General features: G+C 51.4%; 1 protein-coding gene across 1 annotated transcript in view; it reads right to left on the minus strand.

Annotated features, from left to right (window-relative positions):
- CACNA1H (calcium voltage-gated channel subunit alpha1 H) overlaps window positions 1-27979 on the minus strand; it is a 108787-nt gene that overhangs the window by 48768 nt on the left and 32040 nt on the right. Inside the window, exons 8-9 of the mRNA XM_066329904.1 lie at window positions 25358-25779; window positions 1189-1340 (exon numbers count right to left, since the gene is read on the minus strand). Coding sequence (XP_066186001.1) covers window positions 1189-1340; window positions 25358-25779 — 574 coding nt within the window. The remainder of the gene's footprint in view (window positions 1-1188; window positions 1341-25357; window positions 25780-27979) is intronic.

Here is a 27979-nt window from a genome sequence, read left to right on the forward strand (position 1 = left end):
AGGAATCCCGCCCTCACCCTTTTCCTGCTCCTTTCCTGCTCTTGGAAAAGCAGCTCCGGTCCCTGGCTGTGTGGTCACGCCTCTGGTGGCACAGCTCATCTGCTTTACAGCTGGTTTGGGGGGAACTTCCCTCCTTCATTCCCTCCTTTTTTCTGGGGTTCGCCGTGTCTGCACCACTATAATAATGTGGATCATGATTTTGTCCCAGCAATACCCTTTCCTTGGATATAGGAATTATCAGCACAGCTCAGTTCATTAAAACAAAGCATTTTTTCTTCCAGCTTCTCTTAAGAGAATTAGGAAAAAAAACCCCAAAAAAACAACACTTCAAGTCAGTAGGATCAGTGGTTTGTATCTCCTGAGGTATTTATCTCCCTTTAGGACATCCAGAAGGATGTTCTGGGGGGTGTGGTTTGATCAGACCACAGAATGATTTTTGTTCAGAACCTTGAACTTTGTCTCAATCTAAGGGATGTGCCAAGGGCACTCTCCTGGTTTACATCTCCACGTCCCTGGAGTTCTTTGTCCCAAATGACTGATTGAGAGGTGATCAAAAAGGATCTGAGCACTGGATCCTTTTTGTGGCTGGGGCACCCCAGTTTAGGCTGGGACAGTGTCCCCTGGGGAGCAGAACAGGGCCCTTCCTTCCCCTCCTGTTTGCCCAATCCCAGCCAAGCTGGTGTAATTTGGGACAGGGAGGACGCTGCTGGCACATGGACACACCCAGGACCCCTTTCCCAGGACCAGCCACGCTGCCCTTGAGTGGAAAATCCACCCCAGTGCCAGATGTGTGGCATAAATAGATTTTCCTCTCTATCTGCCAGGTTGATTTACTTTGGACAGGAATCCAAAAGTCCAGCACATCCCAGCCCTGGCTAACACATGGAATCACAGAACCACCAGGTTGGGAGAGACTTTTAAGACCACTGAGTCCAACCCATGCCCTAACAGCTCCGCATCAACTAAAGCATGGCACCAGTGCCACATCCAGTCCTTTTATAAACACATCCAGGGATGGTGACTCCACTGCCTCTCTGGGCAGATTATTCTAGTACTTCATCACTCTTTCAGTAAAAAACTTTATCCTGAAAATCCAACCTAAATTTCCTTTGCTATCCCCAATTCCCATCTCACTCCCCAACCCCATCTGAAATAAAAATCCACGGTGGGTAAAGGACCAGCAGTGACCTGATGACGACGATGATCCCGTCGAAGATGTTGTAGGGGTTCTTGATGTAGCCAAAGATTCCAAAGGCCAGGAGTTTCAGGAGCATCTCCAGGGCAAACATGCTGGTGAAGACGATGTTGCTGATCTCCAGGGCGTTGGTCAGCTCGTCAGGCTGCGGGCAGAAAAGCAACGTGGTCAGGGAAAAAATGGGAAAGGCTGGAATGTTCCTCCTGTGGGGGTTTGTGCTCCTTCTGGAAAGCTGTGGAGCAAAAGAAATGTCCGAGGGGAACAGCAGGTAAACCTCCTGGAGAGTCCCTGTGGGTTTTACTGGAATCACAGGATCCCAGCCCAGTTCTGGAGCAGCTGGAGAACAACTGTGCCCAACCCAAAAAAATTCAAGCTACGAAAGGAGAGGGTTTTGTTCACTGTTCCAAGACAGAATTCTCCAGGCTGGAATCTGCCTGGATTCACATGGATCACTCTGCTTTTACTGCACCAACTCCAACCGAACTTTATGGATGCTGCTATATCCAAACCAGGAACACAGTTTTAGATACAGGAATATCACAGTTCTATTCATTAAACCACCCCCCCCCCATTTTTCTTTTTCTTCCAGACATCTCCAAAGAGCATTAGGAAAAAAAACCCACAACAATTAAAGTGAGTGAGATTGATAGTTTTATGCCTCTTGAGGTACTTATCTCCCTTTGGGAACTGCCCTCAAAACCCCCAAAATGGTCTTTCCTAAAACCAGCAGATTTTAAGTGACAGCAGCATGGTCCTGAGTGCCAGGATTGCATTCAGTATCTCCAAGTTTCTCTGGGTGTATGGGATTTTAAAGGAGCAAAAATCCAAGATTTTTCCATGCCCCTCTTCTATCCCAGCACAACATTCCCTCGGGCTCCAACCTTGTTTCCAGACATTCCATTCCTTTCCTGGGAAGTGCAGCAAAGCCTGCCCGGGCTCCCAAACGTGGCAGGGAAAATGGGAAAAGGTGGGATCGGTTTGTTCACTCCCTGGAGCTGCTCCTTCCAACAGCACCTGGCTCTGCAATGAGCATCTCTAGTTCCAGGCCTGCTCCTCTGCGAGACAAAATGAGCCTTTTTCATTTCCTTTTCCTCAGTGTAATAACATTGTCTGGGAAAAGGTGTGATTTTCATATCTGACTCATCTCCTGGACTGATAATAATTGTCTTTATTCCCCGTCCCTCGTTAAGGGGGGTAAGAACTGGCTGGGTTTTTGGGGATGTTGTTTCACTGTTTGAGGCTCTAAAGGAGAAACCACTGTAACACCATGGCACTGAACTCCCCCACTCAGCAAATCCACCCTTTCGGCAGCGGAAGGAGAGGGTGAAAGAGTTAACTGGGATTCGGGAAGAGCCCACACATCCCCTCCAGCCCGTGGGCTGCTAATGAGCCATCATTCACCGCTAAATTACTCCCTGCAATCGTCTGTCTGCTGCTCAACCATTTATCGGGGGGGAAGAGCACTCAGAGCTCCGGGTTCTAATCCATAAACTCCAATTGCCATGGGATACCGGGAGAAGGACTGGGAAATCTGCAGCTCTTTCCTGTCCAGACAACACCTGAGCAGCAGGGCCCGATTCCCCACACCAGGCAGAGCTCATCCATCCTATTCCTTTCCCTCACAAAGCCAAAACAACCCGGGGAGAGATAAAAAACCCACCTCACCAGAGGCTCAGGGCTGCTCTGGGGTGGAATTTAAGCAGCTCTCCACAGAGACTGATCCTAAAATAGCCCTGCAGGCTCCCAGGCTGGCCAGCTCCAAGCCACAGTGTGACAGGACACGGTGCTGGCAGCGTCCCCGAGCTCTCTGTCAGGACCTGGCACGGTCAGGGCCCCCCCAGGCCGGGCTGGACGAGGGAATTCTTGACAAGGAGCAAAATAACTCATTAAAGTCTCGTGTCCCTGCGGGCACAGACAGAGAGCTCCTGGAACAGGGTGTTGGTGACAGGCTGAGGCTGGGAAATTAATGGCAATCATCAGCGAGGAATCACAGAGAATTCCAGGACCCTTGAGGTTGAAAAAGACCTCCAGAACCATCGTGTCCATGCTGGGCCTGATCCTCACCTTGTCCCCAGCCCAGAGCACTGAGTGCCACCTCCAGGAATTCCTTGGGCACCTCCAGGGATGGGCACTCCAAACCTCTCTGGGCACTTCCAGTGCCTGACCACCCCTTCCATAGAGAAACTCCTTGTGATGTCCAACTTGAGCCTCCCCGGCCACTTGAGGGACATTTCCTTGAGAGGCCATTTCCTCTGATCCTGTTGCTGACTGTCTTGGAGAAGAAGCCACCATCACTCCTGACAGGAATCTGCAGCTTGCTGGGATTGTTCTGTTGTGTTCCCTACTGTTCCCAAGCACTTTTTTCCCCTGGGAAACATGGAAAACCTGCCCACTGCTATTCCCAGAACCTCACCCCCTCTCACAGAGGAGCAGCCTCACACACTGAAGGTGAATGCAGTGCGGGGTTCTCCTAATTCCCCTTGCTGCTGCCAAGAGTTACAATTCTATCATGAAAATTTGGCTTCCTGGTGATCACTTCAAAATCCCTAATCCTGGAATGATGGGGATATAGAAGCATAGAATTGCTGAGGCTGAAAAAGACCTCAAAGGTCATTGAGTCCAACAGGACAAGACAATCTCAGAGTCATCACAAAAAAAGTCAGTGTCAAGTCTGAAAAGCTGAACAACCGCAAAAACACCCTAAAATAAAAGGAGTTTTGCAAATAAAAGGAATTTGTACATTGCTTCTCTCTAAAATCCCAAGTTTTCTTAGGCAAACCCAAGATTCTCCTGTGGCCTGTGGAGCACAGTGCCAATGCTGAATTTATTTCCCGATTCCCTTTGACGATTTGTGCCCTTTCTGCTTTGTCTCCAGCGCTGTGACTTTTGCTTCTTATTGAAGCCCGGGAGAAAAAAATCCGCAGTGATCTGTCAGGGAGGGGAGTGAGGCCACGAGGGACAGGGGACAGGAGAGGACAAGGAGGTGGCCTGGAACGTCAGCAGCTGTGCCCCAGGAGCTGATCCAGCAGATTGGAGCGCGGCAGGACGCCGCGGGGGAAAGGCTGACGGACGGCTGACACTGCAAAACCTCACCTCAGGGATCTTCATTATCCTTTTGGGATGGTGTTTGGAGCCAGGCAGCTCTAATGTGATGACAGGGCCAGCTGTGAGCAGGGATGTTGGAGCAGGATCCTGCCGGGACACCAGGCAGGACCCGCCGGGCACGGACAAGGACGGATGGCCCTGAACGGCGGCCAAGCTCTGCTGGGAGCTCGGGGATTGTTGGAGTGGATGCTGAGGAGCAGATGAGCCAAACATCCAGCGCTCCAGCCTCCCAGTGTAATTACCTTCTCCTGACACCAACGGGAGCCCGGGAAACGGGGATATTTTTATGCCTTCTGAAATGGTTTATTGCTCGCAGCGCGAATTTCCCGCTCCTCCCGCTCGCTGACGAGCAAAGACCCACCAGAAGGGTCAGGGAAGGGACACTCAAGATGGATTTGGCCATTCCCCTGGAGGCAGCCACTAGGAGCCACTGTTGTTTCTTGTCCGAATGAAAGCCAACCCCAGAGAAGGAATTTTTCCAGGAGTCTTTTTTTCCTCCGGGTGAAACAAGCCGTCGATCTGCTGAAAACAAAGCTTTTTTCACGGCGAGGATTATTTTCGTCCCAACTTTCTGGCTGGGAGGAAACGAAATTGCAACAGCACTTTCAAATTGCTGCAATGTCTCCTTCTGACCTGCTCAGAACTGGAAACTTCAGGCTTTTGGCTCCAGCAGTGGCTCTGTCACGAAAAGCAGCTCGGATCGGGATGCGTAGCAAAGCTTGGCAGCAAAATGAGGCACTTCCAGGAGAGCTGGTCTAAAGTGGAGGGTTTTGCATTTTTTGCCAATTTTTTTTCGAAGCCTTAACGACTCTGGCGGGGAAAACGCCTGCCCACCATTGGGCTCCAAGCTGAATCAGGAAAAAATTCCTTTTCCAAACACAAACAGGGAGAGCAGGACCTCCCCAGCAGCTTTGGGGATCTCCACATCTTTTGCTGCTGCCATTATTGACCTTCACATCAGGCCAGGATTCCAGAGCCAGAAGGTGACCACGTGGAATTGCAGGAGCATCCAAAATGCTCAGGAATCCTCGGGATGTGGGAGAAGATTGGCAATGCTGGCATGAGGATCCCCCAGCGTGGATGTGGAGGCTGGAATGGGAATGGCCATGCTGGAAACTACCACCAAAAACGAGCACAGAATGGTTTAACCCCAAGTCCCACCGGCAGACCCTAGGGAATGCTCCAAAAAGTTCAGATTTGAGCCTAACCTTTAGAATTTCAGATTTAAATCATCCGTGGGCTGCAGGATCAAATTCCCCACTATTCAAGGGAAGGGCAGGAACTGTGTGGGATCATTTGGAAGATTTCAGCATCCTTGAGTTTAAATAAGAGCAAGCCTTGACTGAAGGCAAAACACGTCCCCCCTCTGCCCCATTTCCAAGGCCATATTTACACTGCAGAATATCCCAGCAATTCCAAACTATGCTTTTATTAGGGACAAACCTCAAACCGTTCATTCTAGGCTCGGATAAACAGACCAGAAAAATCCTTTCCTGAATAGTTGAGGTCTGAAAACCTTGGAAGCCCAGGTCCTTTTTTTTTTTTTTTTTTGTGGTTTTAGCAAGGACCCCAGAGCCTGCCTGGAACCACGGAATCCAATAAAAGAGAAACTCATCACGGTCGAATTATGGATGGCTCCTCCAAGCAGAGAATGAAGGGGTGGAATTTCCAGCCTCAGATTCTCTTTGTGCACCTGAATTCCTGCAGTTTCTCCAAGGACTGGGATCTTTTTGTGCCTCTTTTTCCTCTCGCCCACTTTCTCCCTCATCTCCTTTGATTGCTGCCATCCACCAGCTGCTATTTTACATAATTCAGGCTCATTCCCAGCAGGACAACTGGACACCTTTCTGCTCTTGAAATTTCAGGAGAAATAATCACACCTGCATCTCTCACAGTGGAGAAAAAGGGCTCTTCCAACACCACTTCCTTCCTGCCGAAGGACCAGGGAAGATTCCAGAAAAATTTAAAAATGTGTTTTCCTTCAGAAATCCCCCTCCAAAGCAGCTCAACTTTTCCTGAGCCGGGAGAGCTGAGAGTGGCAGAGCCCCGAGGAGCAGTAAACAAACTCAGAACATTGAGTCTCATAAACATCCTTTGCACTTGGGTTTTTTTTTTTTTTTTTTTTTTCCCTCTTAGTCCCGATCCTAAAGCTGTCAATGGGACTTGCAGGGCTTGTTTGTGTTGGCTTTTCTGCTTTAGATGTTGCAGTTCAGCACGCAGAGGCTCTGAGCAGGCACAGTAATGATCTGTCAATCCCTGCCTGGCTCCCGGGCATTCCGTGTTTCCTCCCCTCACCTCATTTTTTGGGCAATTATAAATTTTTGGGCGATTATAATTCTCCAATTACCAGGTTTTCCATTGACACAGAGTTCACCTGTGTCAGGGAATTCAAACCCACAGAAAGTGCAGAGAGAGGAGGAGGAATCCAGGAAATTTATGGACCATCCAGTTCCACCTAGGGGCAAAAAAAAACAGGGGAAAAAAAAATACCAACAACAACTTGTTTGGGGCATGGAAGAGAGAAAGTTGCAAATGAAATAATCCCAGAAGGGTTTGGGTTGGGAGGGACCTTGAAAGGATCCATGAGCAGGGACACCTTCCACCATCCCAGGTTGCTCCAAGCCCTGTCCAAGCTGGCCTGGGACACTTCAGGGATCCACAGCTTCCCTGGAGATCTGTGCCAGGGCCTCCCCACCCTCACAGGGAACAATCTGAGCATTCCCAGGATAACAGGGAAGGAGAGGGAAGCTGTGGCACCTCCCAGGCAGGGATTGAAAGCTCAGAAGGGCCAGGCTGCCCTGCCCTCTGCAATCTGGTGGGTTTTATTCCCATGCCTCTGGAGAAGGCTGGGAAAAGCTCCTTTTCCAGGGGGTTTCAGGAGCCAGCAGAAGCAGAGCTGTCAGGGGATGTAAAGTGACACCCTGGCAAAGATGAAGGCTCCGCTTTGACCTTTATTTTTCTCTCCTTTCTTTGCTTGTCAAAGATCAAACTGAGCAGTTCTGATATTTCTGAGGTGAGTAAACAACCCAGCAAAGCAAACAAGCAGAACCCCCCGAGCAATTGCAGACCTGGCTGCTCCCTCCTCTGCATTCCCTGCCTTTAAAAATCAAACCAAACCTCAGGAACAACACAAGTGGGCTTTTCAGCTCCTGCATCTGAACACATCTCCTGTGTAGACCATTTGGATGGAGTTTATTTACGACAAGATTGGCCTCTCCATGTCTGAACATCAACTTCAAACTGGTTTAGACCATCTAGACCACAGGAATTGCCTTCCTTTATGTGACATAACTTCCTAAGAAAACCAGCAAAAAAGGGGTTGGGTGGTGTTTTCCCAGGCTCATGAGCAGAGTTCAAAGTTATTTCTGCTCTCTGGCCTTGGACAGGGATCAGGGACTTGAAGCAGGATATCCCAGCCCTGGAAACTGAGATATTTGCTATTTTGGGGTGCCACTGCCCCAAATTTAACAGCCAGACACAACCACAAGCTCTCAGAGGCACAAGCCCTGCTTGAGAAGGGTTTCTCTGTCATTAAAGCCTCTCCTAAAAGTTGTGGCTTCAAGGAGTTTGTGCTTCCCACAGAAAAAAAAAAAATGTTTCACTGAGAGATTTCCAAATGGGCTCTGCTTCAAAGTAGGCTGGAAAGAGAAGGAAAAAGAGATTTCCTCGTTGTGCCTGCTGATGGATGTTCCCTCTCTGGGTCTGGAATGAAAAATGGGAAATTTATTCTCTCAGTCACCTCCGCTCTCAGGTTTTATGCCTCCCTCTAAATGGGATCCTTCATGTGGAGCGATAACAATTTAATTGAAGATAACTGATGGTAATTTTTCCTCCTTTCAATTGACCTGCTTGATCTCCTAACGCTCTGCAGAGTTCCTTTTAACTCCCTGCTCCATGGTTAAAGATTCCAGAGGCAAAACTCTGCTCCTCCCTGGGGCTGCCAACGGGACACTGGGGGGTGGAGGAAGCACCAAAACCCCCAAACCAGCAGAGTTCAGCTGCTCCTGCAGTGACCAGATTCCAAATTCAGGCACTCCCCAAGGTTTTTGTGCCAGTCCTTCAAGCTCAGGTTTGGATATGGGGAAGGAATTGCGCTGGCACAGATTCCCAGGGAAGCTGTGGCTGCCCCTGGATCGCTGGAAGTGCACAAGGCCAGGCTGGATGGGGCTTGGAGCAGCCTGGGACGGTGGGAGGTGACCCTGGATGAGCTTTAAGATCCCTTCCAACCCATCCCAGGACTCTGTCTCCAGGCTGGGAGTGTTTTCTCCAGAGGAATCCCTGGATGCCACATTTCCCTCTCCTGCAAGAAGAGCCATGGAGCAGAGTTTGCTCTCTGGGATCATCAACTTCCTTCAGAAGCTTCCCAGGCAGGAGGCCCCACGTGGCAGAACATATTTGCAGTATTACTTTCCCATTTCTCAGTTTCATTCAGCAAAACGCAATTTCATTTCCAGTGACATAAATGCCAAGCAGGATTAGATCAACTGCTGCCTCCTGCAGCCTCTGGAGGACGGGACCTGGGCGATCTGAAATGTTATCAGCAGAACTGTTTGGGAAAGCAGGGCAATCAGCTGGATTATATCTGGGTGGAGGATCACTTGGAGCGACAGATGGCTCAAAAATAAGCCTTAAAATGAGGAAAAACCCACCCAGACCCTCTAAAGCAATGCCCCAGGGCAGGCCAGAAGTGCTCAGGTTCAGTGATTACATGAGAAGTCGCAGTAGGAAGGAACCAGCTCTCCAAATTACCAGGGAATGTCTCCAGCAAAGCCCCAGGAGCAGCTGGGAGAGATGGAGTCTGCACACTGGTCCCACTGTCAGGAAAAAGAGGGAAAATGTGGCTGTGCTGAGGCCAGGGAATGTCTCCTGTGCTGGGTGCAGGGATCACCCACAGGAGGATCCACCAGGAGATGCTCCAGCCTCATCCCAACATTCCAGAATCTGGTACTGGAGCCTTTTCCCTGGAAATAGGAGCACGTTTCTCTCTGCTGCCATCCCACCCTGCATGGCCTTGGCTCCTTTAAAAGCCTCTGGCCAAAATCCAGGGAATTCATCCAGCCTGAATCATTCCCATCCATATGCTGAGGAGCACCAGTGGATCTGCTGGCCGCGACAGCTCAGAGCAGGGCCTGGGCTCACTCTCATCCAAGAAATTTGGCTTCTCCCCCACCACAGAAAAATCACATTTACCTGAGGAACTCTGTCCACACATTCCTGCCCACTGCAAAGCTGTTCTTGACCACGCTCCACACTGAAGTCAATAATTAATGGCCCCCAAATCATCAGCACAGTGCCTGAAATCAGCTTTGTTTGGCTGGTTAACCACAAAGAATTAATTTTTAAAATACAATGCAGCATTCCTACTGATTTATGGCCCTTTTAAAAATATATTATTAAATATATTTTTATATTTAGGCTGAGGATATCTCAGATCTCATTGATTAGAAAGAAGAACGAGGCTCTACCTTTTCCTTTGAGGTGTGAACGGAGTCCTGGGATACGAAGAGCTGGAGTATTTAAGACTGGGATACACACAAACCCCATGGAACACACCACGGCCCCTTGCAGGCAAAAAAGGAACAACAAGATTCCTTCCTTTCTGAAGGAATCTGCACAAGAAATGAAGGTTAAGGATGGATTTTTCTTGGAAAAATCCTCCAGCCACGCCCCACAGCTGCCCAGAGGCTCTGGATGCCCATCACAGGTGGCACCACATCCACTGGAGGTGGCAGGACACGCACACAGAGAGAGCAAAGAACCCTCTCCCAGCTCTTTGATGACACTTTAGCAACGATTCCACGATCCTTATCCAGCTCCTGGCTCTCTGGAACTCCGGGATCAAAGACCTTTGGGTTGTCATTAGCAGGCAAACCCAATAGAAGTTGTTTACTTCGGCCGAGTTAATGGCACTGGAAATATTTAATCAAAAAATGGACACACTCCCCCTATTACTGCCAAGATGATTCAGAAGGGGCCACTTAAATCTGGTTTGTCAAGCCATTACTCATCCCCCTGCTAATAGAGCTTTATGGAGAGTCCCTTTGAAAAATGCACTTTGGTGCTCCGCGGGCACCGGGAGATGAAACACATCAGGGGAGCGCAGCAGGGGCTGCTGCTGGGGAGGGAGGATGGGGATGTGTTCAGTCTGAGCTTGAAAAAGACCTCGGCTTAGTCATCTGTGCAGCCCAGGGAGAGGAGCTGGAGTGGCTGGAGGGGGAAATGGGTTCAAGGAGAGGGGAATTCTTGAGGAAAATGGGAGCCAGCGGCTGGACGCGACCTCTGAGTGCCCAAGCGGGACGTGAAGAGATGGCAGAAGATTGGGAGAGATTTGAAAAGGTTTGAGGGTCTTGGAATAAAAAGAGGGAATTTAAATGTTGGAGGACAGCAGGAGAAAAGCTGGGGGCGCGTCTTGTTCGGGCACAGGGAGTTCTTTAAGGGTTTCCCTTTGGGAAACTGAATTCCAGAATGGTTTGGGTTGAAGGGACCTTGAAGCCCATCAGCTTCCAGCCCCTGCCATGGCAGGGACACCTTCCACTGTCCCAGGGTGCTCCAAGCCCTGTCCAACCTGACCTGGAACACTGCCAGGGATCATCCAGGGGCAGCCACAGCTTCTCTGGGCACCCTGTGCTTCCCAGCCCTCCCAGGGAGGAATTCCTTCCCAATATTCCATCTATCCCTGCCCTCTTGTCAGTTTGAAGCCATTTCCCCTGTCCCGGCACTCCAGGCCCCTGTGGAAAAATCTCTCTCCATCTTGCAGATTCACTTAAGCACTGAAAGGCCACAATTCTGTCACCCCAAACCTTCTTCTCCAAGCTGAACATTCCCAGTTCCAGTTAATCCCAATAAACCAGGGCTGTTCACCTTCTCAAAGCCAGGAAACCTCTGAGGGCTCTGAGATGAGAACACTTGATCCTGCCTTAGAGCCTGAGGATGGACCAGCTGAGCTGAGCTCTGTTTATTGCGATTTTTGTGACACTGGAGCAAAAAGATCCCTTGGGATCTTAAGATCCAAGTAATTCCTGGGGTGGGTAATTCACGTTTTCCTCAGGCTGATGAAGTTCAGGGATGAACCTCCAGCCCATTTATCTCCCAAGACTGGCCTGCAGCTGCTCCAGCCCCAATTTTAATGCAGCTCCCCAAAGAGGGAAACGCTCCCAAATTGCTGAAGATTTCAAGGTTTAATAGCAGGAGAATGACCATCTGCAAACCCACACCTGGAACCCAGGCAGCACCTCCTCCGTGCTCAGATCAAACACAGACCCAGGAGAACTAATCCAGGGGAAATCCACCTTTCCTCCCCCTCCAGCAACCCCCCAAGCAACCCCAGCAATCATCCCGAGCTTCTTTTTGTCCCGGAAAACACAAATCTGCGAGAGCCCGGGGTGCTCCAGCCCTCAGCCAAGGCAGGCAGATGGGAACCTTGGAGCTCCGTGCTGTTCTTCCCAGTGAATTATTGATCCCTCCTTTTAGCCAGGAGCACCAGACTAAAGCAGCAATTAAAGCCCATCCACCAGGATCAGAAAGGAGAAGCAAGAAGACAAAAAGGCACAAAAGGCAGGGGCTGTGTTTGCCAGCAGCCTCCAGCGGGTGCAGCTGGCAGCGGGAATGAGCCGCCGCTCCCCGGAGCTCCTGCTCCGTTTGAGCTCGGGAATTCTGGAATCATGGAATGCCCTGAGCTGGGAGGGACATGCAAAGGTCAGAGTCCAGCTCCTGCCCTGCTCAGACATGGCAAAAATCCTACCCTGGGCATCCCTGGCAGCATTGTCCAAACGCTCTGGGGCCGTGCCCATTCCCTGGGGAGCTGTTCCAGTGCCCGACAGCCTCTAGGGAAGAAGTTTTCCCTAAAATCCCATCTCAGCCTCCCCTGGCACAGCTCCGCCGGGGAGCAGAGCTCTCCATGGCCCTCAGGAGAAGCTGCAGACCATTTGTGCCTGAGGAAATGAAAAATAACAACAATGGCAAGCACCGACATCCCTCCTGCTCCCTGAGACCAGAGCGGCGCGTTCTGCTGAGGAGGGGAGGACACCAAGGGCAGGAGGGAATTCCAAGGCAAGGAAGGACACCAAGGGCAGGAGGGAATTCCAAGGTGGAGCTGCCCTTCAGCACACTGGGATCACCTGGACACTGTACTGAGTGAAAGCCTGGGATTTCCAAATGGCAGCAAAAAGCAGCAGGAAAGCTCAAGGAGTCCTGCTCCTCATCACCTGTTTGCATCCCATGATTCCATCCAGGCACAGGATTTGCATCTGGCAGAATTTCAGAGTCTGGAGATGGCCCAGAGCTCCTGCATTTTCACCTTCATGGCAAAAAAATCCACTCTTCAAATGAAATGAAATTCTATGAAACCACCACCAATACCCACAGAAATCACTGTGCTGGCTTTGCACTGCGCTGCTCTTGCATATTTGTTCCTAACATTGGGAGAAGAACAAAAACAAAGTCTGGAAAACAGGACTTCAAACCGAGGAGGTGACTTTCCATCGGATTTTTCTCATTCCTTTTGCAGGAACGATGTCTCACCCCCAAGCATGCCCTGGATTTCAGTGTGGTTTTATTGTTATGGGAACAAAATGATACAGGAAAAAATAAAAAACAGTGGTTTTAATTTGATATAATGGCATAAAAATCCCTGCTAAAATAATGAAATTCTGCTGGATTAGCCCTAATAACAGCAGTACTAATTAAAATTATTGCCATTCACTACTACTCTGAGGTTGGTGAACACCTGAGACTCTCCCCAGGCAGGAGGGAACGAGTTTGGTTTTGGAACAGGCGACACCAGGTTGGATTTGAGAGAGTGGGAGTGAGAGGATTTAGATTGCAGCTCCTGTCTGGTGGCTTTAATAAACTCCTAAAGCTCCGCCACCAACCCTGTGCAAACACCGAGCCCCCGAGAGCGCCACTCCCAAACCCTCCTGCCCCGATGGAAATCCTCCTCGTGGGCCAGGTGATTTCATTCGTGGCATCCAAGGCGGATGTCAAGCTGAAATCCGGGCTGGAGGAGGTGGCGAGTGTTTCCATGACAATGAGCTGTCATCGCCTTGGTGACCACGGGCTGCTGGTGCTGCCGAAGCGCCCTGACCTCTGCACAGCTGAGCACAGCACGGAATTTCCTCCTTCCCCGCCTAATGATGGCTTTTATCGGAGCTCAGCCGCAGCCGGGAGTTGCCTCAGGTGGTTGTGCAGAGCCAGGGAAGCGTCCTCGGATCGTGGCAGCCAACCCTGAATTAACCTTTCCCTCAGTCAGCAGCAAACCAAGCCCAGCTCCAGCCCTGGCTGCTCCTGAGCCTCAAATCCACCGGCTGGAAAATGAAGCAGAGGAGGCCCAGCACTTCATTAGCCCAGACATCAAAAGCAAATTAATCTATCAGCGTTTAAACCTCTTAAGAGAGGTCGCGCCGAGAGACTGACGTGTTAACAAGGTGCAGGAGTAGCTGGCACATCAAGGAGCAGCTTTGCAGTTTCCTCCCAGGTGAGCAGTTCATCCAGATTTCTGTGGGAGAGGCAGAACTGAGTCTGCCTCCCTCCAAAACCATCTCGGGATAAAGTTTGTGTCATCACAAAAGCCTCACCCTGAGCTCACATGGCAGGAAATTGTTGCATCTCTGCCTTTTGAGAATCTCCATTGCTTCCCTTCCCAACTTTGCTGGTTGCACCGACTCCTGCCTGGCTGGCAGCCTCAAACCTGACCCCACTGAAGACTTCCTGGAGTTCCTTTTCAAATCCAACCCCTGCCCTCCACAGCCCCAAAGTGATTTCCACAGAAATGCTAAAAAAACCTTTGGGATGCACGGCAGAAACTTGGGAGAGCAGCAAAGGCTGGGAGAGAGGAGTGAGGAGGGAATTGGGGGCCTGCTGAGGAGCAGGGTTCCAATCTGGCTCCATTCACAGAATTATGGAATGTCCTGATTGGAAAAGATCCACAGGGATCGTCCAGCCCTGCACAGACACCCCAAAAATCCCACCCTGGACATCCCTGGAGTGGTGTCCAAATATTCCTGGAGCTCTGGCTCCAGGTTGGACGTGAACCACCATTCCCTGGTCCCAGGAGCTGCAGATCCCGAGGAGTTTCCTCTTCTCCAGGCTGGCTGAAGCACAGAGAAGTCCATGGACACGGCCAAAACTTCCCATCCTGCTGACACAACTCCCTTAAGCCACAGAGAGCCTGAACCAGAGTGCAGTGACCCTGAGGACACACAGCCACGTGTTCTGACAAGTCCTTCTACTCCAGGCACACCATTTCTGAGCAGAGTCGGTACTTTCCAGGCCAAGTTCCTCGTTCAAACCAAAGTCAGGAACGATTTTTGTCTTATTTCAGCAAACCTCCCTTAAAATCACCCAGCCAGGACTTCACACTTCAGCCACAGGAGTGAGGGAGCAGCGTGGCACAGGCAGAGCATCCCTGCCTCCAGCCACAGGGATTGGGACATCTGGAGAACACACCAGGAATGTTCTGGAGCATGCTGTGCCTCCTGGTGAGTGCTCACCCCTGGGACTGGAACAGATGGCTGCAGCAAGCCTGCCCAGTGCCATTCTGGGCTTTTTAAAGCATCCCCCAGGCTCCCCAGCCTGCGTTTTCCTTCTGCATCAGACAAGGGGAAAAGATTCCATTTGGAGTTTCGAGGGTTTCCAACGAGGACACTCAATTAGAAAAGTACTGGCTGCAGATGATGATGAATAACCCTGGGCTGGAGAAGCTCAGAGAGGATCTGTTCCTCAGGCAGGTGTGATGACACAAAAACCTTCTGCAGGGCTGTTTTACAAGCCTTCCCCCGAGCCCAAACTTGTTAACCTTCATCTCCCTGCCTGTTTGCAGAGGAGTGACAGCTGCAGCCAGAAATCCAGAGCTCAGGTTTCCTGTCAGAGTTAAAAAAAATCAAATGTGGATGAAACCCTGTGCTGTTACACCCTGACGAGCAAGGAAGAGGGAAAAAAAAAAAAAAAGAAAAAAAAAAAAAAGGAGTGGGAGGAAATCCATGGCTTTAAAATAATTTCTGAAATACAAAAGGACTTGTGGCAAGTCGGGTGGGAAACATCCACTGCTCGCTTTGCTTCCCTCATTACCTGTCTGGGAGTCTCAGCCTGCCTGTCCATCACCCTCTGCAGGTTCAACTCAGCCTCAGGAACAGGGAAAAGCTGTTCTGGGGAAAGGAAGGAGCTGAGGAACGTCCCCCAGTGCAGCCAGGGAGAGATTCCTGCTGCTCTGGGGGTGTCTGTGTGTGCTGGGAGCCTGACAGAAGGAAGGGAGGGATGGAAATCCATCCCATCATTCCAGCCTGGAATGGTGGGGGGAAAGCCAGGGGGAGAAGCAGAGAAATGGGAACGGCACAGAAGTGTTTTTGGGGGATTATGAGTCGCTCCCCTCATCACCTCTGGCTCTGGTGCTCCCAGAGGCACCAACTGGGATTTCTGGCGCTCCCCTTTCCCTGGCACGGGCAGCACATCAGGAGCTGTGTCCCGGAGCCATCCAGGATGCTGATCTCTCCTCCTGGCAGCTCCCGGAGCCTCCAGCACCGGGGAGGGCTCTGCAGCACACACGGGTCACTGCTGAGGAGATAATTGCCCAGCAACCCACGCTGTTCTCTCTGTCCTCGGCTTCTCCTGCCTCCAAATCATTTCCACAAACGACTTTCAACTCTTTGTCCTCCCAGCAGCAGCGACCGGGACAAACGATGCCCTCAGGGTGGATGTTTTGCCCCTGAGCCCTTCAGGAATGAAAGGAAAATGCTGATTTCTCTCCCATATCCTGCTCTCTCCCCGTGGTTTGATTTATTCCCGTTTATTGATTGGATTTGAGGCGGCTCAGAGCCGGGAAACTCCTGCCTGATGTGCCTGGGGAGCAGAGAGGCAGGGATTTGTGCTCCTGGTGCCAGCACTGCTCCAGGTGCAGTTCTGGGAGCTGCCAGCACCCTCTGGCCTCCCATCCCACCCCAAGCCCAAGGAACTGGGACCAATCCATGTATAGTCATGTCGAGAGACAGGGAATTACAGGATCCATCTGTCTGCAGCAAAGCCAATTCCCTCTGGAGTATATAAAATTAACTATTTTCTTTTTTTTTTTTTCGGATGCTGCTTTCTCATTTTTTACTCCACTCACAACTTTCAGATTTGTCTGTGTGTGGGACAAGGAGAGGACAAGGACAGGGAGAGAGGAGAAATTAATCTGCACAGGGATCAGGCAGGAGAGAAAACTCCTGGGAAAGTGGTCTCCTGGTCCATCCTCCCTGCTCCAAAAAAGCTTTGCCACTGATGCTCCGAGGCCTGTGCACAGCGTTTTTCCCAAATTGGGAGTCAGGCTGTCTTTAGGGCTGTAAACCAGACAGTGCAAACAAAAATAGAGCTCGAAAAGAATGTGAGCAGGGATGCCAAACCTCCCTCATTTCCATGAGTCTCGCTCCTCTCACATCAGCTTTCCACCCCACTCCTAAAAAAGCATCCCCATGATTGGAACACAAACCCCAGGAGGAGCTGTCAAGGTGACTTTTCCAACTTCATTCATGATTCTGGGAAGTCTCACTGTCCTGGGTGGAGAATCCTGGTTAAAACCTGAGGGAAAATCCACAGCTGGGTGAATTTGGGAATGGAGCAGTTTGAGTGCCCAGGGGGAAGGGGCTGCATTGCCACCCTGAGCATCTTTAATCCACACCTGGCTGCTCTTTCCATGCCTTCACAATGTTTCTCTCTTAAATCTGCTCTGGAGGTGCAAGGCTCTGATCCCATTCCCAATTTCATCATTACAAAGTCACTAAAATTGGAAAAGTCTTCCAAGATCATCCAATCCACATCATGAAATTCCACATCCACTGATTTTTCCCATTTCTAGGGATGGTGACCCCACCACTGCCCCTTCCTGTATTTAACCACTGTCCCAGTGAGGAAATACTTCCTAAAATCCCACCTGGCACATCAGGCTGGCACAGAGCACATTGCAATCCCTGTCTCAGGAAAAATCCCAGGAAACAAAAGATGGAAGCAGGAACATCCTCAGCTGATGGAACCAGCAGCTCCACACCTCCCGTATCAACACAAACCACTCCTTCCTTCCCAAGGTGCCAAAGCTTTCCTGCCTCAGCCTTTCACAATTCCTTCTCTGCACTCCCTGCCTTTGTCCCTGCTTTTCCTGGAGGATGGGAGCTGCTGCCACGTGCAGGGGGTGCTGTGACACCTCTGGGGTCCCTGATCACAGCTGGCACCCCGGAGCTGTCCCCAGACCTGCCGAGGGGCTGCCTGTGGAATTTGCCTGTGGATTTGCTCTCCAGCTCAAAGCCGCCCCACGGATTTGCTCCAATCCTGTCTTGGTTCCTGAGGGAATGCAAGATGTCTTCTGTTGAAACTGGCTGGGGAGGTGTTCCTTCTTTATCTCTTCCATGACTTGTCCCTCATGACACTGGGGAGAACTCTTCTGTTAATGGGCAGCTGTTAAATCCAGTGTTTCTTTGTCCCTTCCAGGACCCACCCTCCCTCCAGGGGTATCTGCTGTCCATGGGCCGTCCAGGCTCACTGCAGGGCTGACACAATTCCACCATCCCTTTGGGAGAGGCTCCACCCAGGGGGAGGAGCCCAGCATTCCCACCTGGATCAACCCTGGGATTCCGAGCACCAGCACAGCCTGTCTGCACTGGATTGCCAGAGGAAAACCAGCCCCATCTCAGCACCACTGGAGCTTCAGAGGAAAACTGCACCCTTGAACAGGATCATTGCTCCAACAGAACCACATCTGTCACTGCAGGAGGACTGGATTGGACTGCTCCAACACCCTGACCAATGGGGTGCCAGGTTATATTCTGCCTCTGGCAGTGTTTTTCTTTCTTGTTCATTTGCTTTTTTTTGTACAACTAAATATTTAATATCCTTAGTAAAGAACTGTTATTTCTATCCCCATATCTTTACCTGAAAAGCCCCTTAATTTCAAAACTATAACAATTCAGAGGGAGGGATTTTCATTCTCCATTCCAAGGGAAGCTCCGGCTTTCCCCTGGCAGACACCTGTCTTTCCAGACTGAGACAGCTCCCCAGCCCAGCCCCAGATGAAAAGCACGAATCTGGCTGGCAGCAGAACTTAACAAAACCCCTCTCTGTGCCTGTGGATCCACGTCACCCCGTGTCCCTCAGCACAGAGCGGCCACACGGCGCCAACCCCACCCAGAGCACATCAGAGCCACTGTCCCAGCACGAGGGCCTGGCTGGGATTAACACACACATTCCTGAGGGAATGCAGCTGCCAGGAGCACTCTGCTCTCGTTCTGGGCGCTGCATCCCGCTGGGTTTATTTTACCTGCCAGCTGAAACTCCAACAACCCGGCTGCAGCCGCCAGCTGCCGGCCCCGTGCCACCCCAGGGGGTTGAGCCCAGGGGATCTGGGGGTGGATCCAGATGGAAAAAAAACACATCTGCGGGGGTCCTGCACGCTGTGGGGCTGAGCACATCCCTGGCTTGCAGACAGCACTGTCACCTGCCTGGGATTTACATCCCAATCCCTCAGCAGAGAAACAACTGATGGCAAAAGTGAGGGGAAGCAACCACTGCAGGCAGTGGGAAACGTGCCTGCAGTTCCACAGGGAATTTTGGGATATTCCCACAGCCAGTGAGCACATCCAGAGGAATCCAGACCCCACTGGTCTGGCTCTGCCCGGGGTGTCAGCACTGGGGGGTTATGACCTCAGCCCTGCCCTGCCGAGGTGCTGCTCCTGCCTGCTCCAGTGATGGAAGGATCTCTGGGATCTCTTTCCCTTATATAGTAAAACAAAATATACCCAGAGAAGGAGAACAGAGCAGGGGAGGAGCCCTTAAATTGGAGAAAAGTGGGAGAGAGGAGGCTCTGTGTGCTTTATCCATTACAATGATCCGACACTGAGCCAGGACACCTGGATTTCCCCTGCCTCCAGCTCCTACAATCCTGCCTCTGATCCCTGATTCCCTCTGCGGTGGGAATGACACCTTCCAGGTGGAAATCTCCACGTGGGAGCTGCTGCTGGCTCTGATCAGGGGAGGGATCCCCAACCTGGTGCTGACCCCAACCAACCCCACCCTTTGGGTGTCTTTCCCAAAGTTCCCCAGGAAAAGCCCTTCCCTGAGGTGGAGACAGAACTCAGGTTACCCACAAGCTGTGGAAAAAGCTGAATTTCCATCACTGATGTGTGTTCTCCACTGATCCAGCCAAGGCCTGGGGAGACTTGTCCTCTCACTGCTGGGACCTTGGAGAAGGAGCAGGGAAGGGAGAACTTGGAATGCAGCTGGCAAAGCCCAGACACAAAACCTAAAGCACTCCTGAGGTCAGGATGAGTCTCACACCATTTATACAACAACCACAAACACACTGGGCTGAATTTTCACATCCCAGGCTGGACTGGGGGAATCAGTTTTCCTCAAATCCTGCCAGCGTGTGAGTCCTTAAAATTGGATCCTGCAAAAAATCTGGGAGAGCAAGTTTTGCCAGCTGAAAGCGCGAATCTCAGCTCAGGGTAATATTTTATTGACTCACAACTCAAAAGGAATTTCAGCAATTTGCTTCAAACAACTGCTGAAAAATTCTGCTCTGCTTTCTGAGTGAGTGCTGAGCTTTCCATGCCAAACCAATTTTTCAAGCCAAAATTGGCAAAGGCTAAAAACAGGACGTCACTGCTGAAGCGAGCGCTACCTTCAATCGCACAGAATGACTTTTTACTCCAGAATAATGAAATGTTCTACTCAAAACCAACACTCCTCTCGCTCTGACAAGCCACGGACCACTGGGTGCCCCTCAAGGTCAGCTCCAAGCTGCTCCAAAGGCAGCTGCTCCAGACGAAACACACGCCATGGATGAGGGATCAGAAAAGCAATTAAAAGCCCTTTGAACAGCAATAGCTTGGAACAAATACTAATTTGTACTTCTCTGCTGAGGAGAGAATATAAAGTAACGTTTCTAGCGCCATTTGATGTAAATGGAGCCTTTTATGTGGGATCATTACAAGTATCAACGGCTCCTTCAGCAAATTCTTCTGGGAAGCCAAGCAGGGGCTCTGGATCTCTGCAGGGATAACACCAGCACCTCTCCTGGGCAAATGAAGGGCTCTGTCCTTCTCCTGGATAACCAGGGAGCTGGGAATCGAGGCAGGCTGGAGGAGCAGCAATTATTTCCTCAGAGCACTCAGTGACATCGATTCTGGGGCACAAAGGAATGGATTTTCCTGGAACAGGATCCCCTGTGCCGGCTATCCCAGCCCAGCATCCCAAAGGTGATGCCTTTGGAGTGCCCTGTCCCCTGCTCAGTGCTGCAGTGCCGTGGCACATTCTCAGCTCCTCTGGAGAGTTGTCAGCTGCAATGAAATGCAGAACAAAAAACTCATCCAATGTTCTGAAACCGCCCGGAAGATTAATGCAAGGATCGCCTCCCTCTTTGTACTTGGCTCTCCTCATCCCTGGGAGTGCTCCTTGTGCTGGGGATGGACGGATTAATAAATTAATAAACCAATAAATCAATAAATCAGCAAACTAATAAATTAATAACTTATTAAATGAATACATTAATAAAATAAAAAATATAAATGTATAACTTTATAAACAAACACAGCACAGGAGAAGAAAAAAAATAATACCAGAGACTCCACAGCAAGCAATGAAGCTTTGAAATCCAGTCTGTGCTGATGCTAATGAACAGTGCCCTGGAAGCTCTGAGTTCCCAGCCCAGCTCTGAGTGTCCCAGGTGGAGCTGCCTGTGAACCCTGTGGATGTGCCAGGCAGGATCTGACTGCTCCTAATGCCTGGAATGCCAAGGAAACGCTTCCCATCAGCAGCTGCCCGGGTCTCCTGCCCCACACGGGCTGTGCTGCCCTGAGGAAAGCTCTGCAGAGCTCTTCTGGCATCTCCTCACCTTCCCCAGGAGCTGTCCCCGGCAGGCACAGGACAGGATCCCCTCGGGGGAATGACACGCTTTGGAACAACGGTTTGGAAAACCTGTTAAACCCTGTGAGGGTGGGCAGGCCCTGGCACAGGGTGCCCAGAGAAGCTGTGGCTGTCCCTGGATCCCTGGAAGTGTCCAAGGCAAGGCTGGATGGGGCTTGGAGCACCCTGGGACAATGGAAGGTGTCCCTGCCTGTGACCGGGGGGGAATGAGATGATGTTTCAAGTCCCTTCCAACCCAAACCATTCCATGATTCCCAAGCTCCGTGCACTAAAGGGGGTGGTGCCATTTAGCCAAGAGCAGCCACTGGTGGGAATTTCTCCAGAATTCCCACGAAAACACAGCCTGAAGCCCTGAGGGGCCTTGGATCTGGACAGGGCTCTCTTTGTCTTGAGGCAGCACCAGAGGCTGTGACAGCACAACCTCAGCTCCTCCCCATCTCTGCTCCCTGTGGCAGGGACAGCACCCAGGGAATGGGATGAAGTTGTCTCACAGGAGGTTTAGGTTGGATTTTAGGGAAAAGTTCTTCCCTCAAGGGTGCTGGGCACTGCCCAGGCTCCCCAGGGAATGGGCACGGCCCCGAGGCTGCCGCAGCTCCAGGAGGGTTTGGACACCACTCCCAGGGACGCCCAGGGTGGGGTTTTGGGGTGGATGCGGGTCCCTCCTAACTCAGGATGTTCTGTGATTCCAAAGACAAAGAAATCCCGGAGCCCGGGGGTCTTTGCCTCCAGCCTGGCACTTCCCACCCACGATTCCCTCATCCAGAGGAGCAGGACAATGATGCTCCACTGCCTCAAGAGGGCTCCGTGAGACTTCTCTGCAGAGCTCTGCCTCGTCCCAGGCTGAGAGCAGCGGTATCAGCCCTGCTCCATCTCCCTCCCCACGCGTCCGGAGCCCCTCACCCTTCCCACACACACAGGGCCCACGTTTTGGCCCTGACCAACTCCTATAAAAATCCATTTTCTGTGTCCATCTATCTGCAAAGCCACTGGTGACTATGGAGAAGTTGGGAAAAAAAAAAAAAACCCAAACCAAACCAAAAAGCCATGAATAACTTTTATGAAAGGGATTGGGCATTTCCCTGTGGATAGTGAGGTTTGCGATGGGCTCCCCTGGGGCTGCTGCTCTGGCTTGTTTGCAGTTTGATACAACCAGACAATGACCAAAAAAAAAAGTGTTCAAAGTCAAGAGCAGGGAAGCTGCTGAAGCTGTTTCACTCTGAATAAATGGTGGGAAGTGTTGGTGGGACAGGCTTCCTAGAAAAGTTGTGGATGTCCCATCTCTGGAAGTGTCCAAGGCCAAGCTGGATGGGGCTTGGAGCAACCTGGGAGAGTGGAAGGTGTCCCTGCCCGTGGCAAAGTGCCAGAACTGGATGAACTTCAAAATTCCAAACCATTCCAGGGTTCTGTGGTTGTGTTCTGCAGGGATTCAGGGCCCAGCAGAGCCCTTCCCATGCTGCCACCAGCAGGCACAGGGCACAGGCTTCCCTGGATTCTCTAAAAACTGCTCTTGGACTAACATGGAACAGCTTGGTGGGAGCAAGGAAAACTGAGGAGAGCCACAGAGCAGCTCCTAAATCCTTTTAACCTGGGGAATGGCCTCTGGATTTGGGAGGATGGAGAAGACAACACAATGGCAACACCGACAGCTGGTTACAGCCCCGAGAGGCTCAGAACTTCCCAGCTGGAATTCTCTGGGCAGCATCCAGAAAACGGTGATCCCACTGTTTTTCCTGTCAGGTTCATGATCCCAAACTGAGCCATCCTCCCTCCCCTCCACCCCAAAGCCTCGCTGGGGCTCTGGGACACTTTGCCCAGACACCTCCTCCTGCTCCCCAGACGAACCAGCCGCACCCCGAGCCCAGCAGCCAATTCTCACTCCAGAGGGGCTCCCAAATCACCCCACTCTGCCCACAAATCCCTGTGCCCGATCTGGGAGCCCAGAGCCATTTCCCATTGGATTTGGACGGTGCCTCAGCCCCCGGGACCAGAGGGTTTGGGTGAGGTGTCACCAAGCTGGGCTCCCACACTCCACACCTCATTATCCCAGCGCCCCAGGCACGTGGAAGAACTTTTCCAGGTTTCACTTCCAAATTCCTCCCTTTTTATTGGGCAGTGCCTGCGAGCTGAGCTGGCAGGAATCTGATGCTCGGCAGCCAAAAAAGCTTTGGAATCTTTATTGCCATTGGCTTTGAGATGCCCTAAAGCCAAGCTTTTACAAGGTAGAACGCAATAAAAGCCAGCCAGCTACAGCTCTCCTTTGTTAGCAGCGAGGCTGTAATTATCCCGATTCCCTTTACGGGACTGATTGGGGACACACTCCGTGTGATCCCTGGATTTTCTCCCTGCTGCCTGCCTCAGGTTTTCCCCCAGCTCCCATCACGGCAAAAGCCGAGGGCTGACAAAGCTGTATCCGCCTGACAAAAGAGTATCCATGCAGAAATGAGGGATGAATGGTCTATTCAGAAGCCATTGCCAAGGTGGTTTTTTTCCCCGATTTTAGAACTTCTTGTGGAACAGCGAAGCAGGATTCGACAGGGAGCTGACAGGGACAGCTCAATCCTTGCTGGATTTGGACACTTTGCTGTAATTCTGATTTGTTGTTGCATGGCTGAGGTTGTTTTAGCTGAGTCCTGGGGTTTTTTTTTTGGAAAGAAAATAAGTCTCGGCCTAAAATAGGGGGTGTTAAAGCACAGGAGTGGAGAGAAAATGAAATAGCAGCACTCCAGAGGGTTGTTTGTCATGGTCCTGAGCAGTGCTTAATCCTGGGAAATGATGGAGAGGAGCTGCAGAGATTTTGTCCTGCCTTTGGGTGGATTGCTCTGCCTTTGCTCCTCATTCCCAAAAGGACAGACCACGGAAGAGAGGAGGAGAAGCTTTAAAAATAACCCTGACCTGGTCATGACCCTGCAGGGAAGGTTTTGGAGGAGCACTGGATGCCTTTGATCCCAGAAAAAACAGATCCTGGCCTCGTTGGGCTGCGTCTCCTACACCTGACACAGAGGTGACACCAGAAATTCCTGAGCACGCCTCTAGAAAACAGCGGAAAATCCCCAAGTTTTCCAGGAAAGAGAAGCCCAGGAGAACAGAATTTTGCCAGGGTGACCGAGTGGAGATGCTCCCGTGGCTCAGCTCCCTCTCCCATGGCACAGCCCCTCCAGTCCTCAGCTCCAGCACGCTCCCTGCCATCCCAACACTGGGAACAACGGCACCATTCCCCTTCCCCCCCTTCAAACACTTCAATAAAATCCTACTCGCACCCTGTGAGAGCAAATTAAAGGGTTTGGAGCCTTCAGGGACAACCTAATTTCTTTTTCTTTGCTGCTTTTAGTATCGCCTGATAGTTTAAGCCTTATTTGAAGATCCAGATCAAAGAAGAAATTTCTGCCTGGGTTATCTCCAGCACAACCGTCAGACCAAAGGTATTTCCACCACAGAGGCTCCTCTTTGTATCAATAATTCCCAGCCAACGAGCAGCCAGGCTCTGAGCAGACACATCCAACACACACATTTCAGCTCTGCACACCCCACCAGCACTTCCAGGTGTCCCACACCCCAAAGGCTTCTCCTGCTCCTCACAGGATCATCTTCAGCCCCATTTCCAACAACAAAAATCCTCTTTCCTCCTGACATCTCTTCATATTTGTCTTTATACCTTTTTGAGTTTTAAAACTGCTTTGCTTTTCTCCTAAGCCTATCTCACAGCAGAAAAAGAGTAAATAATTCTAGCAGGCATTGAAACCACTACACGTAATTTGGGAAAGAGAAACTGGCAAACTTGAAACCAACTCCAGTCACCGCAGGCTGTGGGCCTGATATTTCTGGGTCTGAGAGATTTTAGCCTGCTAGCAGCTGCTGACTTTTACCCAAGGAAAAATTTCTCAAGAAAGTTTCTTCTCAAAACAATCCTGGCCAGCAACTCTCCTTTCTCAGAACAACCTTTGTCCAGGTGGTGTTTTGCTGTTTCTCTGGTTTAACCCATGGGATTAGAGAGGTGTTGTTCCTATTTACCAACCACGTAAAGTCTGTATCGGAACACCTTATAAAAGGTAACAAGAATTAGACAATAAAGCCTTTTTTCTATGCTCCTTGCCTTGTGAAACATTTGGAGTCTCTCATCTTTCTTTGGTGTCCTACAGTGACACCAAGGCCCCCCCCGGGACCCCCGAGGCCGCTCACCTGCTCGTGGTACTCGATGCCCATGCTGAGGGTGTTGATGAGGATGGCGATCATGATCCCGCGGTTGAAGTATTTGCTCTCCACGATCCTCTTGAGCTTGGCGCCGAACGCCTTCCACAGCTTCACCACCTTGTTCCTCTCCTTGGCCTTCTTCTTCCTCCTCCTCCTCCTGCCCCGCTGCTGCTGCTGCTGCAGCTGGTCCCGGCGGTCGCCGTGCCGCAGGTCCTGCGTGAACTCGTAGACGCCGTTGCTGTCGGAGTCGGCGTTGCTGTCCGAGTCGCTGAGGGCCAGGTCGGGGTCGTCCAGGAGGGTGGCACAGAAGGGACAGTCCTGCAGCTCGCAGCTCAGCCCCGGGACACCCGGGCCCGGCAGAGACCCCGCCGTGCTCAGCCCCGACAGCCGGCTGGGCGTCCGGCGGAGACCTGCGGGGACAAGGGCACGGTGACACACCGAGGGACAGCAGGGGACACCGAGGGACAGCAGGGGACACCGAGGGACACTGTGGGACACTGAGAGACACCGAGGGACAGCAAGGGACACTGAGGGACACTGAGGGACACTGAGAGACACTGAGAGACAGCAAGGGACACTGCTGAGAGCCACCGAGAGCCACTGAGAGCCACCACGCACCGAGAGCCACCACAAGATGCTGAGAGCCACTGTGCATTGAGAGCCACTGCAAGACACTGAGAGCCACTGTGCACTGACAGCCACCATGGGACACCACTGAGAGCCACTGTGGGCTACTGAGAGCCACTGTGCACAGACAGTCATTGAGAGACACCACCAAGAGCCATCACATGCCATGAGCCACTGAGGGTCACCACTGAGAGCCACCATCTGCCAATATGAGGTCATTCCCCCTTGTCCTGTTGCTCCCTGGGAGCAGAACCTGTCCCCTCCTGGCTGTCCCCTCCTGTCAGGGAGTTGTGCAGAGCCAGAAGGTCACCCCTGAGACTCCTTTTCTCCAGGCTGAGCCCCCACAACTGCTCCTCCCAGGAATTCTTCTCTAGATCCTAAAAAAGCTTTCCTTCCATCCATCCATCCATGGATCTGTACGTCCATCCATCCATCCATCCATCCTCCCAAGCAGCTCAATGAGGTTTTGCCTCATTTTCCCCTCTAGGTCCCTTTTCCCGCCTCCATGGGCTCTCCAGGGAGTGTGGCCCTCATTTCGTGTCCTGGGCTGAGGGAAGAGTGATGGCCCATCCCTCCTTTCCCATTATTCCTGATTATCCCTGAGCAGGCTCCCATCACTAACCATCTCTGAGCGTTATCAAGCTGTTCCACCCAATTTAGCCATCGCTGCCGTTTAGTTCCTAACGAGGAGGGAGAGGGAGAAGGGACCAAAGGTGGCTGCAGACCACGGATCACAGCTCGGAGAGTCACGGGGTCCCCTCAGCCTCCTTCAGCCTTTAATAAAGCTCAGGTGGATTCACTGCCTGAGGCACAGGGCTGGGCGTGCAGGGGGTTTTAATATCAAACACGTGTTCTGTGGTGTGAGGAGAAATGCTGGTTTGTCCTGGAGGCAGGGAATGGAGGGACAAGGACGAGAGTAACTGGGATGGTTTGGGTGGAGCAGCACCCAGATTTTATTTCCTCATGTTTAGGAATCCAATCCTTAAGTTTCCTCCTATTTAGGAACTTTATTCTCAGCCTCCTTATTTTTAGGAACCAGATATTAATGGCAGGAAAAACCTCCAGCAGGAGCACATTACTCCTTCCCACGAAATTCCATTTAAGCATCAGTTCCTTGAGATTCAGGGGTGTTAGGCAAAGGGACAATTTTCCCCTCTCACAGAACCATGGAAAAAACCTTTAAAGGTCTTTTAAAAGACCTTTAGAGTCCTTTTAAAAGACCAAGTCCATTAACGCAGCACCATCAAACCATATCCATAAGTGCCACATCCACGTGGCCCCTGCCTGGAGGTGGGATGGCGACCACTCGGGTCAGTTTTGGGGAGCCCAGGCTCGAAGCAGTGACTGCTGCTGGCTCTGAGCCCTGGAGCTTGGAGCTCACCCAGCAGGAATGCTGACTCCAGCCACAGCACCAAACCTTCGCTGGAAAACTGGGATGTGACCGGAGCCTGAACACATTTTCCTTTCCCTGAATGTCACGGGGATATCAGCACGGCCTCGGAGGACGGGCCTGGCTCTTGGGCATTGTGTCAAAGCCACCGCCAGGACCGGGGATATTTTGCCCTGCTCAGGGCTGAGCCCAGGGGGGAATGCTGAGCCCAGCCCCGGCAGCAGCACACGGAGGGCCTTTGCCAGATGGCTTTCAGTGCTATCAAAGCGTTAAAAGTGATATGAGAAAAGCCCTGGCGCCGCAGATGTCTTCAAAATACCAGAGTCTCCTTGGCTGCCTGCTAAAATAACCTCCAGCATTGCAGGGCACGGGAACGCGGGGAACAGGCTGTACTCGGAGCTCTTCAAACCCACAACAAAAGAGGCAGGAGAATGCTCTCTCCCGCCACTGCATCCTTCCTTCCCAGCAGACACCAACCTCGCCTCCAGCTGGGGCTGGGGGAGCCCGGGCTGTTAATGCTCCTTAAAGCTCCCAGTTATCACTTCTGGGCTCTCCTCGCACGAGTCTTGCACTCAACACGTTCTGCTTGGTGA

The sequence above is a fragment of the Sylvia atricapilla genome, chromosome 15 (genome assembly GCF_009819655.1).
Source record: "Sylvia atricapilla isolate bSylAtr1 chromosome 15, bSylAtr1.pri, whole genome shotgun sequence".
Lineage (NCBI taxonomy): Eukaryota > Metazoa > Chordata > Aves > Passeriformes > Sylviidae > Sylvia > Sylvia atricapilla.